This window comes from Bos taurus, chromosome 9 (genome assembly GCF_002263795.3).
Source record: "Bos taurus isolate L1 Dominette 01449 registration number 42190680 breed Hereford chromosome 9, ARS-UCD2.0, whole genome shotgun sequence".
Lineage (NCBI taxonomy): Eukaryota > Metazoa > Chordata > Mammalia > Artiodactyla > Bovidae > Bos > Bos taurus.
In genome coordinates, this window is record NC_037336.1 from 65,324,351 (window position 1) to 65,344,671 (window position 20,321).

A 20,321-nucleotide genomic window follows, 5' to 3' on the forward strand; every position below is an offset into this window, starting at 1 on the left:
ACTGTCAGGCCTACACAAGGAAAAACACTCCAGAGAGAAGCTGTAAAGCCTCCATCTGGGAAGGATTGCCTGAAAGTGACAATGCACAGCTCTGAGATGCCGGGAACCATTGAGGAACTCCGCCCGTGGCACTGAGATATGAGAGGGGGTGGCAGGCAGGCTGCCCTCAGCTCTGCGGATTTAGGGAGCTGGGTTTTCACAGTCCTCCAGGGGTGAGGCGGGCACACTGACCAAGCAAAGGAGAATGATTTATAACCAGAGCATCCATTTGTTGAATTACAATAAGGAACAAAGTGGTCAAGAAGACCTGAGCAGAGGTTTTGCAGCCTGGGAAACAAAATTCAAGATGAGAAGATTAGCTGGTGAATGCAGAATTAGGGCAAAGGAGTCATGTAATGTAACTGAGCCACTACACATGTGACAGGACGCTCTGCTGTTTGTCTTGTATCCCAACACGGATGTCCCATTGCAGCCACAAAGTGAGGCCACTCTCAGCAGAGGAGAGGTTGGAGTTCTCACTAAAGAAATGTCATCCAGTTATCCTGCCTCTTTCTGGACCTTGTTTTTTTTTGTTCTGGACTTCAAAAAATTCTAGGCATGTTGTGCATGCTCAGTTGCTTCAGTCATTTCCAACTCTTGGTAACTGTGTGGACTATAGCCTGCCAGGCTCCTCTATCCATGGGATATTCCTGGCAAGAATACTGGAGTGGGTTGCCATTCCCTTCTCCAGGGGATCTTCTTGGCCCAGGGATTGAACCCATATATCCTGCATCGCAGGCAGATTCTTTACCACTGAGCCACCGGGAAAGCCCTCTAGGCATGTTGAAGACATATCCCAGGATGACCACTCTCTTATAATTAATCTTTTGGGGTTCCTATTACTATTCACTTTTTGCTATATTCCTGAGCCTTCTGAAAAAGTACAGCACACGGTCTACATAGACACTTCTCCAAAGAAGACATACAATGGCCAAAAAGAACATAAAAAGATGTTCACTATCACCAAATATCAGAGAAATGCAAATCAAAATTACATGCGGATCACCTCACACAAGGCAGACTGTCCAGCATCAAAAAGTCTATAATAATGTTGGAGAGGAAATAGAGAAAAGGGAACCCTTCTACATTGTTGGTGGGAATGTAAATTGGTACAGCCATATAGAGAATAGTATGAAGCTTCCTTAAGCAAACAAAACAGAACTTCCATATGATCCAGCAATCCATTCCTACGCATACATCCATAGAAAACCTTAATTCAAAAAGATACATGCACCCCAGTGTTGATAACAGCACTATCTACAATAGCTAAGACATGGAAGCAATCTAAATGTCCAGGGACAGAGGAATGGATAAAGAAAATATGGTACATATATACAGTGGAATATTCAGTTCAGTTTAGTCGCTCAGTCGTGTCCAACTCTTTGCAACCCCATGAACTGCAGCACACCAGGCCTCCCTGTCCATCACCAACTCCCAGAGTTTACCCAAACTCATGTCCATCATGGCAACTCATGATGCCATCCAGCCATCTCATCCTCTGTCGTCCCCTTCTCCTCCTGCCCCCAATCCCTCCCAGCATCAGGGTCTTTTCCAATGAATCAACTCTTTGCATGAGGTGGCCAAAGTACTGGAGTTTCAGCTTTAGCATCAGTCCTTCCAACAAAGACCAGGATGGACTGGTTTGATCTCCTTTTTATGGCTGAGTGGAATATTACTCAGCCATAAAAAGAATGAAATAATACCATTTGCAGTAACTTGGATGGACCTAGAGATTATCATACTAAGTGAAGTCAGAGAAAGACAAATATATGATATCACTTACATGTGAAATCTAACTTTAAAAGAATATAAATGACCTTATTTACAAAACAAACTCACAGATACAGAAAACAAACATGATTACCAAAGGGGAAAGGGGTTAGGGGAAGGATAAAGTAGGAGTTTGGGATTAACATACATATGTTACTATATATAAAAAAGATAACCAACAAAGATCTACTGTATAGCACAGGGAACTCACTCAATATTCTATAATAACCTATATGAATAAATAATTGAAAACGAATGAATATATGTATAACAGAATCACTTTGCTGTACACCTGAAACTAACACAACATTGTAAATCAACTATATTCCAATAAAACTAATTTTAAATCAATAAAAATGTTTAAAAGTACTAGAATCATGCCAAAGAAGTGACGTGAAGTGAAGTGTTAGTCACTCAGTCATGTCCTTTTGCAACCCCATGGACTATAACCCACCAGGCTCCTCTGTCCATGGGATTCTCCAAGCAGGAGTACTGGAGTGGGTTGCCATTTCCTTCTCCAGAAGATCTTCCCAACCCAAGGATCGAATCTGGGTCTCCTGCATTGCAGACAGATTCTTTGCCTGAGTTGGGAAGATCCCCTGGAAAAGGGGATGGCAACCTACTCCAGTATTCTTGCCTGGAGAATCCCATAGACAAAGGAGCCTGGTGGGCTACAGCCCATGGAGTCGCAAAGAGTTGGACACAACTGAGTGACTAACACACAAGCCAAAGAACAAGCTATCAAAGAGCAGTGCTTCATCATGAGATACCACTTCACACCCATTTGAATGGCTATTACCAAACAAACAAAAGTCCCCAAACCAGAAAACACTAAGTGTTAGCAAGGATGCAGAGAAATTGAATTCTTGTGTGTTGCTGGTAGGAATACAAAATGGTGTAGCTTCTATGAAAGACAGGATAATGGTTCCTCAAAAATGTAAATATGGAATACCTTATGACCCAGCATTTCCACCTCAGGGTATATACCCCAAAGAACTGAAAGCAGAGGTTCCAAGAGATAGCTGTACATCACCGCAGCAGCATTATTCACAACAGCCAGAAGAAAGAAGCAGTCCATATGTACACCGATGGATAAATGAATAAACAAAATATAGTACGTGCATACAGTGGAATATTATTCAGCTTCAGAAAAGAAGGAAATTCTGTCATATGCAACAGCATGGATAAACCTTCAAAACAGCATGCTAAGTGAAATAAACCAGACACATAAGAACAAATATTGCACGATTCCACTTACATGGTATATCCAGAGCACTCCAATTCATACAGACAAAGAATGCTGGTTGCCAAATGCAAGGAGAAGTGGAGAATGGAGAACTACGGATTAATACAGGGGTCCCCAACCTCCAGGATCTAATGACTGATGGTCTGAGGTGGAGCCGATGCAATAATAATGGAAGTAAAGTGCACAATAAATGAAATGTACTTGAATCATCCTGAAACCATCCCCCTCCCTCCCCAGTCCACAGACAAATTGTCTTCCACAAAACTGGTCCCTGGTGCCAAAAAGGTTGGCAAACAGGTTGATTTAATGAGTATGGAATTTCTGTTTGGGAAGATGAAAAACTCGTTGACGGCTTGCACAATACTGTTAATGTGCCTAATGCCACTGAGTTGTAATTTTATTTTATTTTTAAAATTTTATTTTATTTTTAAACTTTACAATATTGTAATAGTTTTTCTAAATATCGAAATGAATCCGCCACAGGTATACCTGTGTTCCCCATCCTGAACCCTCCTCCCTCCTCCCTCCCCATACCCTCCCTCTGGGTCGTCCCAGTGCACCAGCTCCAAGCATCCAGTATCATGCATCGAACCTGGACTGGCGACTCGTTTCATACATGATATTATAGATGTTTCAATGCCATTCTCCCAAATCTCCCCACCCTCTCCCTCTCCCATAGAGTCCATAAGACTGATCTATACATCAGTGTCTCTTTTGCTGTCTCATACACAGGGTTATTGTTACCATCTTTCTAAATTCCATATATATGCGTTAGTATACTGTATTGGTGTTTTTCTTTCTGGCTTACTTCACTCTGTATAATAGGCTCCATTTTCATCCACCTCATTAGAACTGATTCAAATGTATTCTTTTTAATGGCTGAATAACACTCCATTGTGTATATGTACCACAGCTTTCTTATCCATTCATCTGCTGATGGGCATCTAGGTTGCTTCCATGTCCTGGCTATTATAAACAGTGCTGCGATGAACATTGGGGTACACGTGTCTCTTTCCCTTATGTTATGTATATTTCACCCAAAAACATTCTAAAATGTTTTAAATAAGAAAAATATAACAAAAATCAACACTTTCTGACCAATGTCCTAAGATGGGGGACAGAAACTGAGAGCTTCCCCAGAGTAAAAGACAATCCTAGGCAACAGAAGATGGTGGTGGGCACCCAGGCGCCCTCCCTGTGTGGGTCCTTCCTCCACAGCCCACCTTCTAGGATCCAGCTTTGCTCAGTTCAAGAGCCTATATGGCACTTCCTTAGCACGTAAAAGGAATACTCACTCTGTCCAGGCTGTGAGGAATCACACTTCCTTACGCCAGGGAGAAGCTGGCAGGATATTGATGCTGTGCGAGCTGTGGTCCTCCCACTCCGACTAGTCCAGCAAACAGACTAGCTCCGTTCCCCAAACTCTGTAAGTTTCGCCTCCCAGGGTCCCTTGTCACTCTAGCCTGCCACATTTCAGGATAAAATCCACTACCAGTTATCCATCCAAAGCTTCCAGGGCCTTCTCATGGATTACATGTAAAGCCAGTTGCTTCCCCAGTACCAAAAGGAAGTGCCTCAATCTCATAAAATTGGCTCTAGTCTCTGGGAAATGTTTCCGGGAGACCAGCTGTATTTCATGGACCTGGAAAACAGGGATGCCAGTATATATATATATTTTTTTTTTGCCAAGTAAGGAAATGTGTAAAAAAACAAAACAAAACAACTATCATTAACAATGATCCCTCATAGACAAAAAGTTATTTTAAGCACCCTTCAAGGAGGAGAGACATAATCTCACAATAAAAATAGTTCTCTGCAAGGAAAGAGAGCTGGCAGCCTGGCACCAGTATTTTTACAGCAAACAGACATTTCCTTTCAGGTCTTGCCTCTGTCCACTGCACTCACGTGATAGCTACCGGAATGGCTTACATATTCACTCTCTCTGAGAGCAAAGGAAAATGACTAAGAGAGATGTAGTGAAATTTCCTTCCCAATCTAGAACATAATAAAATACCTAGCTGCTTTCCACTTGCATCACACACTCAATGATGTGTGTGTGTTGTGTGTGTGTAGTGCAGCATGAATAAGACGCTATTAGAGTTCTGTCCCCCCAAATTCATATGTTGAAATCCTAACTTCCAATACCTTTGTGTGGGTTGTTTTTTTTTTTTTAGGATTTTTTTTTTTTTAATGTGGACTATTTTAAAAGTCTTTATTGAATTTGTTACACTATTGTTCTTGTTTTAAGTTTTTGGCCCAGAGACATGTGGGATCTTAGCTCTCTGACCACAAAGTGAACTTGCACTCTTGGCATTTGAAGACAAAGTCCTCACCACAGGACCACCAGCGAAGTCCCTCCCTGTACCTTTGGAAATGACTGTATTTGAAAACAGTCTTTAAAGAGGTACTTAAGTTCAACTGCTGTTAGGGTGGGCCCTAATGCAATCTGACTGGTGTCCTTATAAGAAGCAGCGATCAGGACACAAGGAGAGACGCCAGGAGCACTGGTGTATGCAGAGCCCACCACGTGAAGAGGAAGCAAAAGGATGGTCATCTATAAGCCAGAGAGGCCTGGAACAGATCCTTCCCTTATGGTCCTCAGAGGAAACCAACTCCGCTGACACCTTGATCTTGGACTTCTGGTCAGAGCGTTGTGGGAAGTTAATTTCTGTTGTTAGAGCCACTCAGGTTCAGGTATTTTGTTACAGCAGTCCTATAATAAGAATATGGCTGCTGAAGTTCAATGCATGTAGTAGGGCACTCAAAGCTGGTGCTCTGGGACAACTCAGTGGGATGGGGTGGGGAGGGAGGTGGGAAGGGGATTCCGGATGGGGAGACACATGTGTACCCATGGGTGACTCAAGTCAATGTATGGCAAAACCCACCATAATACTGTAAAGAAATTATCCTCCAATTAAAATAAATTAATTTTTAAAAAAAACCAAGGATAAAGGTGCTGAAATTAATTTTTTAAAACTGATGTTTTCTTTGATGAATTAATTAGACAAACTGTCCTAGAAAGGCCCTTAAAAATAACTTCAGTTCAGTTCAGTTCAGTTGCTTAGTCGTGTCCGACTCTTTGCGACCCCATGAATCCCTGCACGCCAGGCCTCCCTGTCCATCACCATCTCCCAGAGTTCACCCAGACTCATGTCCATCGAGTCAGTGATGCCATCCAGCCATCTCATCCTCTGTCGTCCCCTTCTCCTCCTGCCCTCAATCCCTCCCAGCATCAGAGTCTTTTCCAATGAGTCAACTCTTCGCATGAGGTGGCCAAAGTACTGGAGTTTCAGCTTTAGCATTATTCCTTCCAAAGAAATCCCAGGGCCGATCTCCTTCAGAATGGACTGGTTGGATCTCCTTGAAGTCCAAGGGACTCTCAAGAGTCTTCTCCAACACCACAGTTCAAAAGCATCAATTCTTTGGTGCTCAGCTTTCTTCACAGTCCAACTCTCACATCCATACATAACCACTGGAAAAACCATAGCCTTGACTAGACGGACCTTTGTTGGCAAAGTAATATCTCTGCTTTTCAATATGCTATCTAGGTTGGTCATAACTTTCCCTCCAAGGAGCAAGCGTCTTTTAATTTGATGGCTGCAGTCACCATCTGCAGTGATGTTGGAGCCAAAAAAAATAAAGTCTGACACTGTTTCCACTGTTTCCCCATCTATTTCCCATGAAGTGATGGGGAAATAACTTACTTTATACCAATCACTCTTTTTTTTTTTTTTTTTTATACCAATCACTCTTACTGGCACTAAATAACATACATTTTTGGAAAGAAAACCTATTCCAGTATATGACAATGTCAACCAGTACCTTGATCACATTATTATTAATATGCCCCTCAAGGAGAAAGAACATGAACATGTTAAAATTAGTATGAGTCAGTTCAGCTCAATAAACAAATTCTAAACACTGAGTTTGATGTTGAATGATTTAGCGGCGGTTGAAAAGTCAAGGCCTGTACCCACAAGGAATTCAGTGAATTCAGGCTTGAGTTTAGAACCATGCTCTCCTCTGTTGAATTTCACTCTCTCAAACAAACACACATACACACACACACATATACACACACGTTAAGAAACATCACAGCAGCCTGATGAAACAGATAACAGGTACAACACAGTCATTAAGAAAGGAAGGACTCATCAGGACTTCCCTGGTGGTCCGGTGTCTGGGACTTTGCCTTTCATTGCAGGGGGTACAGGTTAGATCCCTGGTCAGGGAGCTAAGAAACCACATGCCTTCCAGCCAAAAAACCAAAACGCAAAACAGAAGCTATATTGCAACAAATTCAACAAAGACTTTAAAAATGGTCCACATTAAACAAACAAACAAACAAATAAACTTTGAAGAATTAGAAGGACTCATTATGACAGAGGAACCTGGGGTGAGGGGACCCTCAGAGATGGTCCTCTGAGGTTTTGCCCACTCTGTCCCACCTGCCAGCCTGGTCTGCCATCTCCTGCTCTCCAGCTTCCCACTTGCCTTTGAGGGTAGAAATCAGTCATCATTTCCTCCAGGGAATTCTGTCCAAGCTTCTCAGTCCTTGAGGACTCTCTCCCTTCTTTTAAATCCCATCACATGGATTACTTGAAGCTCTCATTTTAATAATGAGAGTATAAATCAGATTCTGTTAGTGTCTCTCACCAAACAGTCATACTGATTTATATAGATGCTATTAGAAAGCATCATGGCCAGGTGAATTACCATTTTAATGATGATAGGAAGACAACCACCCTTTCCATTTTAACTAATGGAGTTTTTGAAACACTTGGCACAAGACGACTAAGGAGCATGAGATTGGCTGTGTCTTAAATCACTTGGAGGATGATCTGGCAAACAAACTGACTTTGTATTTATTGCTGATGGAATCTGTCTCCAGGCAGTGCACCCTGTTCCTTACAGCCTGGAGCTGAATCAATCTTTTGATAAGCAAGAAAGGAGTGGGACCAGGTATTTCTATCTCTGTTCCATAGAAAAGGAAATTTAAACTAAAGCAATGGTTTAAGACCTGGAGACAGAGCACCAACAAAGCTAAACTTTCTAGTGATTTACTCTCTCCTAGGTCCAATGGTGCCAAAAAGCCCCAGAGTCTTGTGTCCCACCTGGTTCAACCTTCCGGAGCACCAATTTTAGGAGAAAATTTAGAGGACATTTTAATATTAAACATGTTGCAAAATAACTACAAATAGCAAATGAAAGCTCAATGTGAACATCAACTTGCTTCCGGCAACCTTGGGCTCCACTTCAGACTCCCAGAAAAATGAGTTAACTCTCCTTGCCTATGGTGGTAATTTAGTGCAAATTTTAAAGAAGCATAGGTAGCAATGTACATAGGTTTACAAGATATAGTTTCTAGTAGCTTCCAGATTTTCAGATCTGCATCTTAAATTTCTGTGGGTTTTTTGTTGTTGGTTTTTGCTTTGTTTTTCACAGAAGATAGAATTACATTTTCTGGGGAAATCTACACAAAGGTTGGTAGAAAGACAGATTATGTTTATAACTATTAGCATCACTTATCTCCTAGTTTTTTTCCTTGATCAACCAGGGGAATTCAGAACCAGTATTTAAAGACGCAGCTCCCCTAGCTGCCCCGTCTTTGCCTTTAATGGTTGTTTTGGCAGAGGAAAACAAATGCACCTTTAGGGAAAATAATCATTTGAAGCTTATAAGTTATTTTAACTTGAAGGGTTATGAAATTTACCAATGTTCTCTAGTCAGGGGGAAATTACATAGCTCTTGGTAACATGGACATGAGCAACAATTAAACTGAGACAGAAACATCCACCTTTAGCAGCTCAAAGATTCTCAACTTTTATTTTATACTTCACATCTTAGCAACAACATGATGGATTGAAGACACACCCTGGCAAAGAGAGGAAGCAAAAATGTATACCTGCCTTTCTTTCCAATGGGACCAAGCACTTCATATACTCCAGTTTAAAAAAAATCACTTTGTACCCTGAAATAAGCCAAAAATAACATGACCATCCTGTCTAGAAGTTTGGTCTCCAAAATCATAAAACTTTGAAAATGTCCTGTAAACCTGGACTCCCTAAAAATTTTTTTACCCTGATTGCTTACCATGGGAATGTCTGAAGATAAATCATGACTTTGGAGAATATGACCATCGTTTGAGAAAGCTGTTTTCAACCATAAACAACAGACTATGTGCATTTGAGAATCCTGGAAACTATCTGGGGGCATTTTCCTTCAAGTTTTTATTGTGGTTTTATTTGATGAACCAATCTTCTGAAGCCTGGCTCCCTTGAATTCTCTTGCAAGTAAACATTTCCTTTTTCTTTTCTAAAGGCTCCTCTCAAAGTCTTGGTCTTAAGTACACATCAAGTATAGACTGCTACTCTTTACTATTTCCACTGAAGCGTATGTAACACACACTCTGAGCTGGGACAATTTATAGGACCTGATGAAATGTTAATTTCATTTTTCTTTTCCGCTGCTCCTTAAAATAGCATTCAGTGCATTCATCCTTCCCACCCTCAGACTAACACTTGAGCAGAATCCTGGGGACTTTTCTACTCAAGCAACCACTTCAAAGTCTCCCAAGAATTAAAGTGTGCTGCTTGGAGACAAAAGAAACTCCAACCTGGTTATAACAATAAATCTCCTGCCTATGCCAGCTAGGCCTGTTGCATGCTGGACTCCTGCAGCAACCTGGGGATGGCTGACGTCTTTTCTCTTTCTGTATGCCCAACAGCTGGCTAGCTTTTCATCCCTCCAAGATCAAAGCAAGTGGAGAGGCTGTGGAAGTCCTGTTTGGGGGTTGTAAATTACAGTGAAATGTGCCAGAATGAACCCCCAAAATCTTTCTCCAAGCAGCCCACACCGTTCCTTACAGCCTGGAGCTGAATCAGTCTTTTAATAAGCAAGAAAGGAGTGGGAGCAGGTATTTCCATCTCTGTCCCACAGAAAAGGAAATTTAAACTAAAGCAATGGTTTAAGACAGAGCAGCAGGAAAGTTACACTTTCTAATGATCACTTTCCAAAAGCTTATGTCTCATTCCCTTCTTTTTCATTAAATTAACTTTTTATTGTTTACTGTCCTAACACTGACATATAATGTTGTGTGTGTTGTACATGTACAGAAACTTTCTCAGTTATACATACACATCTATCTGTTCATCTTTTGATTCTTTTCCCATATGGGTTATTACATAGTGTTGATAGACCTCCCCTAGTATACACAGGTTGTTATTGACTATTTTATATGTAATAACTCGTATTTGTTAATTCCAACCTCCTAATGTACCCCTTGTGCCCTTCTTTCTTCTTTAGTAACTATAAGTTTGATTTTTAAGTCCCTGAGTCCATTTATGTTTTCTCAATTAATTCACTACTTTTAGATTCCATCTATAAGTAATATGATATTTTTCTTTCTGGACAAATAGAGTATTTCCTGCCATATTTCTGGTTTCCTTTCTGGAAAAAGAATATTTCTTGCCATGTTCCTGGTTCTGACTTTCTTTACTTAGTTTGATCATCCATAGTTTTAGCTATGCTCCTGAAAATCCTATTTCATTCTTTCTCATGGCTGTCATATCCTACACTCTATACATGGGTGCTTACATGTACTCATTTTCGTTCTACTGATGGCTTACTCCTATCTTAGCCTCTAGATTCCTGGAAACACTAGCTGCTGGGGTTGCCCTCACACTTGGGCTGATCTTGGAGTGGACCCAGGCCAATCATCTCCCCACAAGGCCGGCAGGTCTTCAGGAAATCCTTGGGCATCTTTTGCCCTGACAAATTCGGGGAAGGCAGGTGATCTTGCAGCCTAGGCCACCACTGAACCCTAAATGCATGTACAGCTAGACTTGTGTTCCCATGACAGCCCCTCACATTATGTTTGGGATGAAGGCAGTACCAGTATATCTCTTTGAAGAAATCTTTTTAACAAAGCCTCTGCTCTCAAAGAACTTCTGTTCTGCAAGTGGCCAATGAGGTTTGGGAATCTTGAAAAGTTCTCACATATCTACACTGAAATTTCTACTTCTTGGTCTTGCCCTTTCCTTTGAAATTGCACATAATTTGAATGTATGTCTTGTTCAGAACTTTAATTTGGTTCCCTATTTTATTTTTGTAGGCACACATAGATGTCTAGGAGAGTGTGTTCATTTTCAGTTACTGAAAGTTAATTTTTCTCTTATATGTGTGTGTGTGTGCATCACTCAGTCGTGTCTGACTCTTTATGACTCCATGGACTATAGCCCTGCCAGGCTCCTCTGTCCATGGAATTCTCCAGGCAAGAATACTGAAGTGGGTTGCCATTCCTTTCTTCAGGGGAAGATCCAGGAAGAAATGGCAACCCACTTTCTGATCCAGGGATTGAAGCCACCAGGGTATCGATCTAATAAAATTTGAGCATTAGAAAGGGCATTGAGTAATGAAATCTGACACCCGTTTACCCAGTGGGCAATCCCCTCCCCAGTCCTGAAAGATCCCCCAGCACTGGCTTGATCTACTTCTGGAAGCAAACCTACTTTCTCTTCCTCAGATATCTGAGGAATGTCCTCAGAACTGGCCAAGGCTGCTTTTTTGCCAGGTGAAAAAAAAAATATTCCCTATTCCTCATATGGCCTGGTACTCAGACCCTCATCATCCCATCACCTTCCTCGGGATCCTCTGAAGTTGGTCTCTGTCCTCTATAAAGGAGCCACCCAAGATGTGACCCTGATTAGAGGGGTCCCCAGCTCCTCTGACTTGAATGTCACTGGTTGGTAGATGGTAGTGTAAAGGCCCAGGCTGTAATCCCATCTCTATACTTGCTGCCTATATGATCTTGGACCAATTTCTTAATCCTTCTGTACCTTAGTCTCGATATCTGTTAAATGGGAATGGTGATGAGAAATGGAGTATTTCCTGCCATATCAGAAAACAAGGATGCCACAGTCATCAGCAATTGCAGCCACCACAGATGGTGAGCTGGTGAGCCTGAGGAGAGTCAGGAAAGAAAAGTCCTGCCATCCAGCAGCCAGCAGCCACTTCCTACGGTGAGCCCTGAGGAAAATCAGGATGTAAAAATGCAGGATACTGGTCCCAGACAGCTGAGGTGCATATCAAAGTAATGATTTCAGTGATCCCAGACTCTTGCATCTTCCCATACATAGAAAAGCGCTAAATTCCTAACTTGGGGTATTAATTTTCTGTAATTAACAATCATCTTTTGATATTCTGACTACCTGCTCTTTGTTGCAAAACTTTTATATAACCTGCCCTCCACGCCACCTCCTCAGAGCAGTTCTCTCAGGGTTACTTGAGATGCTCGCTGCCTCCCAGACTTAAGTTCTAAAAATTTCCACCAAATTAAATGTAACTCTCAACTTTTAGGTTGTGAATATCTTTAAAGTCAACAGTGATAATTATATTCTCTACTTCATAAGGGTGCGACAGGATTGAGAAAACAACTGTGAAACACTTACAACTCTACCTGGCACATAATCAGCTCCCTGCAAATATCTATTTGCTTTGTTTGTTTTCTTTTTAAAGCCTATTCTCATCACTGCAACCCATGTTTGCTATTGGGCAGCTACTTCACACAGGTTCATGTTGGCCTGGTGGGCCACTGAGACCCTCAGGTTACTTCTCTCACATGAACTGCAGCTTAGCGGAGCCACCCCATCCTTTCCTTTTTTCATTGATTCTTTGATCCCAAATGCAGAAGACCTTCAACCATACTGTGAGCTCAACATTATATCTCTTGCCTGGAAATGAGTCTTATAGAGAATCCTACAGAAAAATGTCCCCTCTATATCTGTTTCATGATGAGTGACACCAGGGAGGTGTAGAGATGGAGCCCTGCTGTGTGTCCACTCCTCCCACACCTTATCCTTAGGGAGAGGATGCTTCTGTAAAGGTGGGACACACATCTATGACGGGGGTGGGAGGCAGTGACTGAGTTATTCATAGGTTCCTAGCTGTGAAATATGAACAACTACAGCCACCTAGCTGTGAGGACCAAAGGAAGCTGTGCAGTAGGAAGCACACAGCCAAGCTGTCATCAGATCTACAACATTAGAAGATCAAAATAAAGGATTTGGAGAGGAATTCTGATTGGTAAAAAACCTCAACACCTGAGGGCCTAGAGAAAGAGGCAGGAGGAAGGCTACATTTTCCAGAAGATGCTGATGATAGTATTTGCAAAGTAAAAGATGACCCCATGATGAGCAGAGGAAATTAGCCTGGAAGGAACAATAGCGCAGCCAGGGTTAGGTATGCACACCCATGCAGAGGCAGTGGGATAAACCACACACACACACACACACACACACACACACAATTCATAACCCAATACTTGCCCTTGTGCATACAGTGCACTCTGATCCTGTCTCGTCCCTTCTATTGAATTTCATGCTTTAAAAAAGGCTGGTGTAACTCACTACACTGATAGCATTCCACTGATGAGTCACAACCCACAGCTGAAAAACAGTAGATATGGCGTGCCCCAACCTGCAGCCCCACTAGGTTGCCAGAAGAGAGAAAAAAGTTCATTTGGCATACACTGATTTTGCAAATCCTTTCCCAGGTGCTCTTGAGCTAGCTTCTCTAAGAATTTGTTCTGGAGGGTTGCCAGGATTCAATGTTTCCTTCTTTTGAAGTCTACAGGCTCGGCTACCATCTCTCAAGCCTGCTCCGAGGGACTGTGAGCTAGGATGCCTGCTACTTGAACCTCAGCTCAGTTTCAGGGTTTCCGGATCCTCTTAAGGGGTTTGGGCTGCCCTTCCTTTATTGAAAGGAAGGAAACAGACTGGGCGCAACACTGCCTTCCCTGTCACCTGTTAATATCACCTCATCTTTCATAAACACTGGGTAATCTTCCTGACAAGAACACAACTGTTTGTTGTTGGGCACCCCAGCACCTGGCTACCTCTCCTGCACTCTGGACCTTATCCTTGTAGCCTTGGCCTTTCTTGCCTGCGTTTTAGGTGATGCGCCCCCACTGCATCACAGTCCTAGATTCCAGACCTCGCCTCCCCACTGTTAACTGGGGGATCTGGCTGGGAAAACTTATTTAATATCTCAACCTAATTTTCTTCACTTGTAAACTGGAAATATTACCGTTTACCTTTGGGATTTTATCAGAATTAGTTTATACGTGGGAGTTCCCTTCTCCTCCCTGGAGTAGCAGGGAGACTTTCCCCAAGCTCCCTTTGCTTTTAGAACACCATCACAGGCTTCGATTTTGTTAGATGAAATCCGGAGTATCATCTGCGATTACCCGTGTCATCTAAACCGCGGCGGAAACCACAAAGCCTCCGAACAAGTTTCTAATGAGGCGACTCTCCGTCTTCCTCAATTAATTACACCGAAACGATGAAAAAAGGGGAAAAAAAAATCGAACGCGGTATTTCCCTCTAAACAGTAGAATGACCTGCAGGCAGGCGCCTGGGCACAAGCAAAATGAATTAACAACAGTCAAACCCGCGTTATTCCAGGAGCCCAGCCCACCGCCAGGGGCGCGTACCCGGGAGCCGCGGGCAGCACGTTCCGCCGGGACAGGCCGGTCTCCCGCGCCCGGGTTGGGGGCTCTCTCGGTTGCTGGAGACACCGGGGCTGGCCCGCCAGGACAACGAAAGTTCTGCCCCTCGGCGGGAGAAGGTATGACCTATCATTGAGTGCAAGCGAAAGGACGAAACCCACCCCAGCCCCGGGCGCCGCGCTCCTTGCTTTTTCGGACGCCCTCCGGCAGGACACTCACAGCAACCCGCTTCCAGGAAGGCTCTGTACTTGGGTCCACTCCACACGTCCGCACTCTTGCCCCAGGCACCCTCGAGCAGCAGATCTCTCCTCCCCACTCCCTTCCACTCAAACCACCCCCTTGCAACCTCAGCAAGCCCGACCGTCCGTGGGAGCCAGAGCCTCAAGGTTCCAGATTCTCGTGCCGCCCGCGGTTACCAGCTCCTGCGAGGTGCGTGAGCGCGGCCGCCGCCTTCAGCTGTCTGGCCGGCCGGGCGCTCCCGGCGCTGCGGTGCGGCGGGGACGCGCGCTCCCGACCTGCGGCGAGGCGGCGTGGGGCCGTCCCCTCCACCCCCACCGAGTTCAAGGGCGCCCCGCTGGGGGAGCTAGCTCTGCCGAACGCTCTGTGCCCTGAGTTGGGGGGTGGCACTCACGCACCTTCTGGATGACAGCCTGTCGCGAGGAAGGGAAAAGGACCCGAACGCATTGTTAGCCCTTCCGGGGCTCGGCAGTGCGCCCGTTTGGCCAACTTTAGGTAACCAGAGCCCGCGAACTGTGCGAGGATTGAGGCAGTCTAGGAGGGGGTTGGGAAAAATCCTCAGTACTGGGTTCAGGTTCAGTTACACTGGGACTCTCCATCGTGAGCTACTTTAATATCTGAAACTGATCTCCTCATGCCTTTCGGCATTGGGTCTACCAGACAGGGCCTCCCAAAGATGGGAGTGAAACAGGAGTGGTTTCAAGTTAGAGACCTAATTCGCTCCTGCCTTACAGTAAATACTTATTGAGCCCTTATTCCCTGACGGTCACTGATCAGGCAATGGAAAGCAGCCCCCTGGTGCCTGTATTCTAGGGAAAAGACAGGCAATCAAAAGAACAAATAAGAACGTGTCCTGTATTGGACTGCGACAAGTGTTGTAGAGAAGAAAGAACTCAGGAAAAGGACAGAGAATGTTGATGATGAGGGATGCAGTATTAAAGCAGGGGATTGGAGATGACCTCCTGGTAGGGCTTGCCTTCAAGCTCAGGGGGCCTGGCGCCCTGGAAGCCAAGTGGAACCAGCGCTGTATTGCAGTGGGGTAAATGTAGCGAGAGCAGCAGGCAGGCAGGTTTGTGACTCTGATTAACTCCATCTCTTGGTGCCAGAAAAGGATTCCTGGAAATGACAGTTAATTCTTTTTTTTCTTTTTTTTTTTTTAAAGCTAGTTTCATCACTCCATGTAAAATGAAATGTTTTGCAAACCATCCTTCCAGCTATATTCCTATATTGGCCATAGGCAGTTTAATTCTAAATGGCATAATATGACCATCTGTGATGAGATGCACTAGTCCTTCCATAATTCTCCATATTGGTTACACATTCCTGGTCACCGGGAAGCAATCCATCACCCATGCAGAAGAGCCGGTACCGCCCTGTTGATGGTACAGATCAGATCAGATCAGATCAGTCGCTCAGTCGTGTCCGACTCTTTGCGACCCCATGAATCGCAGCACGCCAGGCCTCTCTGTCCATCACCAACTCCCAGAGTACACTCAGACTCATGCCCATCAAGTCAGTGATGCCATCCAGCCATCTCATCCTCTGGCGTCCCCTTCTCCTCCTGCCCCCAATCCCTCCCAGCATCAGAGTCTTTTCCAGTGAGTCAACTCTTCGCATGAGGTGGCCGAAGTACTGGAGTTTCAGCTTTAGCATCATTCCTTCCAGAGAAATCCCAGGGCTGATCTCCTTCAGAATGGACTGGTTGGATCTCCTTGCAGTCCAAGGGACTCTCAAGAGTCTTCTCCAACACCACAGTTCAAAAGCATCAATTCTTCGGTGCTCAGCCTTCTTCACAGTCCAACTCTCACATCCATACATGACCACAGGAAAAACCATAGCCTTGACTAGACGAACCTTTGTTGGCAAAGTAATGTCTTTTGAATATGCTATCTAGGTTGGTCATAACTTTCCTTCCAAGGAGTAAGTGTCTTTTAATTTCATGGCTGCAGTCACCATCTGTAGTGATTTTGGAGCCCAGAAAAATAAAGTCTGACACTGTTTCCACTGTTTCCCCATCTATTTCCCATGAAGTGATGGGACCAGATGCCATGATCTTCGTTTTCTGAATGTTGAGCTTTAAGCCAACTTTCTCACTCTCCACTTTCACTTTCATCAAGAGGCTTTTGAGTTCCTCTTCACTTTCTGCCATAAGGGTGGTGTCATCTGCATATCTGAGGTTATTGATATTTCTCCTGGCAATCTTGATTCCAGCTTGTGTTTCTTCCAGTCCAGCGTTTCTCATGATGTACTCTGCATAGAAGTTAAATAAACAAGGTGACAATATACAGCCTTGATGTACTCCTTTTCACATTTGGAACCAGTCTGTTGTTCCATGTCCAGTTCTAACTGTTGCTTCCTGACCTGCATACAAATTTCTCAAGAGGCAGATCAGGTAGTCTGGTATTCCCATCCCTTTCAGAATTTTCCACAGTTTATTGTGATCCACATAGTCAAAGGCTTTGGCATAGTCAATAAAGCAGAAATAGATGTTTTTCTGGAACTCTCTTGCTTTTTCCATGATCCAGCAGATGTTGGCAATTTGATCTCTGGTTCCTCTGCCTTTTCTAAAACCAGCTTGAACATCAGGAAGTTCACGGTTCACGTATTGCTGAAGCCTGGCTTGGAGAATTTTGAGTATTACTTTACTAGTGTGTGAGATGAGTGCAATTGTGTGGTAGTTTGAGCATTCTTTGGCATTGCCTTTCTTTGGGATTGGAATGAAAACTGATCTTTTCCAGTCCTGTGGCCACTGCTGAGTTTTCCAAATTTGCTGGCATATTGAGTGCAGCACTTTCACAGCATCATCTTTCAGGATTTGGAATAGTTCAACTGGAATTCCATCACCTCCACTAGCTTTGTTCATAGTGATGCTTTCTAAGGCCCACTTGACTTCACATTCCAGGATGTCTGGCTCTAGGTCAGTGATCACACCATCGTGATGGTACAGGATGCGGCAAATGCAATCAGAGCACGGAGCCTCAGAATGACTACTGCTGAGAAGACATGCTGCAAACAGGTGCGTCTCTGCCTTAGCTGTCAGAGTAGGGTGGCGTCTTTTGGGCAGAGGGCCAAAGACTCCTGAAAACAAGGGCATATCTTACTGTGTAGAAAAGGCCACAAACCCTCAGTTTCGGAGGCTGAAACTGCAGCATTCAGTGGGAGCAATATCAACAATGGGACGGCAGAGCTCCTGTTTCTCTCCTGTGCATCTCTGCCTCCCCATCAGCTCAGTTCAGTTACTCAGTCATGTCTGATTCTTTGCGACCCCATGGGCTGCAGTAGGCCAGGCTTCCCTGTCCATCACCAACTCCTGGAACTTGCTCAAATTCTTGTCCATTGAGTCAGTGATGCCATCCAACCATCTCATCCCTCTGTTGTCCCCTTCACCTCATGCCTTCAATCTTTCCCAGCATCAGGATCTTTTCCAGTGAGTCAGTTCTTCACATCAGGTGGCCAAAGTATTGGAGTTTCAGCTTCAGCAGCAGTCCTTCCAATGAATATTCAGGATTGATTTCCCTTGGGATTGACTGCTTTGGTCACCTTGCAGTCCAAGGGACTCTCAAGAGTCTTCTCCAACAAGACAATTCAAAAGCATCAGTTATTCAATGCTCAGCCCTCCTTATAGTCCAACTTTCACATCCATACATGACTATTGGAAAAACCATACCTTTGATTAGATGGACCTTTGTTGGCAAAGTAATGTCTCTATTTTTAACATGCTGTCTAGGTTGGTCTTAGCTTTTCTTCCAAGGAGCAGTGTCTTTTAATTTCATGGCTGCAATCACCATCTGCAGTGATTTTGGAGCCCAAGAAAATAAAGTCTCACTGTTTCCATTGTTTCCCTATCTATTTGCCATGAGGTGATGGGACCAGATGCCATGATCTTAGTTTTTTGAATATTGAGTTTTAAGCCAACTTTTTCACTCCTCTTTCACTTTCATCAAGAAGCTCTTTAGTTCTTCTTCGCTTTCTGCCATAAGGGTGGTGTCATCTGTGTATCTGAGGTTACTGACAGTTCATGCCTCCCTGTGGCTGCATCTATTCCCTTCTTCCTTCTCCCAGTGCCAGCAATATCTTCTTCCTTTTCTTCAAGGTCCATCTCAAATGCCACTTCTTCTAGGAAGCCTTCCTCACTGCCCCAGCTACAAACAAACTCTTATTCTCAAATCTGATCCCTCTTTATGGCACCTGTCATTTTAGAGTTTAACTCTAAAATCAGCTCCTCCTATTCCTCCATAGGCTTGTTTTATATTAAATTTCTCCACAAGTCCCAGCTTAGTGCCTTGTATCCAACAGACATTTAATGAGTTTTTGTTAATAAATCTAGAAGAATACAGCTTCATTTTCCCTTTTTAAATTGACATATAGTTAATGTACAATATTATGTAAGTTACAGGTAAACTGTATACTGATTCACAATATTTAAACATTATACTCCATTTATAGTTATTATAAAACATTGCCTGTATCCCCCATGTTGTATAATATATCCTTGTAGCTTATTATATATAATAGATTTTACCTCTTAATCCCCTATCCCTGTATTGCCCTTCCCCTTCCCTTTCCCTCCTGGTAACCACAAGTTCTCTGTACCTGTGAGTTGTTTCTTTTTTGTTATTCAATATATTCACTAGTTTGTTGTACTTTTTATATTCCACATATAAGTGATGTTGTACAGTATTTGTACAGTATTTGTCTTTCTCTGTCCACTGTCCCTTAATTTTGTCACTTCATTCCATAACACCTTTCAAGCTCACAGAAATTTAGTGATAGGACTTGTATGTAGCAATAGCTGTTGTCTGTCAATACAAACTGACAACAATTTACTTTGAAGTCAATTCTATTTGCCCCATTTTGAAGTGGGAAAAACTGAAGTTTATGAGTAATGTCCCCAAGGTCATGAGACTAGAGTGGAGATTTAAACCAATGAGATTTAAAGTCAGCTCATTGCCAGAGCTGAGATTTAAACCCAGGGCTGTTTGACTCCAAAGTACATGCCCTTCACCACAAACTTATGCATCTCCTCATTCAGTCATGTATTCACATGCGCATTCATACACTGAGTGATCAACAAATGTTTCTATTTACTGTACTCAGCTCTGCAGCAGGTGCTGAGAAAATGACAGGTGGTTAAAACATAGTCTTGCCCTCAAAATTGCTTTCAATCTGGTAGAAGGGACAGACCGATTAGGAAACAATCAGACTTTAGTGTTAGAAATCTTATGAAAGAGATGAATAGAGGCTCTACAGGAGTGCTTTGTTGAACCTAAGGTGATGACAATAGGGATTCACTGAGATAAAATGTAATTTTAATTTTGGAGGATACATCATAGTTTGATAGAATGATATTAAAGAAAAGCATATGGTAGGAAGAGTGAAGAGCACATGCAAAAATATGGAAACGTGCAAGAAAACGTGCATTCAGAGATGGGCTACAGTAATTCAGGAGGGCTGCAGCATAGTGAAGGAGGTACTGAGATGGGGTTGAAAAGGTAAGCAAAGCCAAACCACAGATGGTCCACA

General features: G+C 43.3%; 1 protein-coding gene across 6 annotated transcripts in view; it reads right to left on the reverse strand.

Annotated features, from left to right (window-relative positions):
• Positions 1-15,270, reverse strand: part of MRAP2 (melanocortin 2 receptor accessory protein 2) — a 63,634-nt gene extending 48,364 nt beyond the window's left edge. Inside the window, exon 1 of one of the 6 annotated variants that reach the window (NM_001099393.1) lies at positions 15,197-15,270. Coding sequence is in view for 1 of the 6 variants with exons in the window: in XM_059889858.1 (XP_059745841.1) it covers positions 8,961-8,994 (34 nt within the window). In the remaining 5 variants the exon portion in view is untranslated. Of the gene's footprint in view, positions 1-8,960; positions 9,022-14,722; positions 14,757-14,780; positions 14,890-14,922; positions 15,124-15,196 lie in introns of those variants that run through there. The other 5 variants (XM_005200924.5, XM_024996857.2, XM_024996861.2 and 2 more) reach the window with 5 other exon arrangements.
• Positions 15,271-20,321: the final 5,051 nt, after the last annotated feature.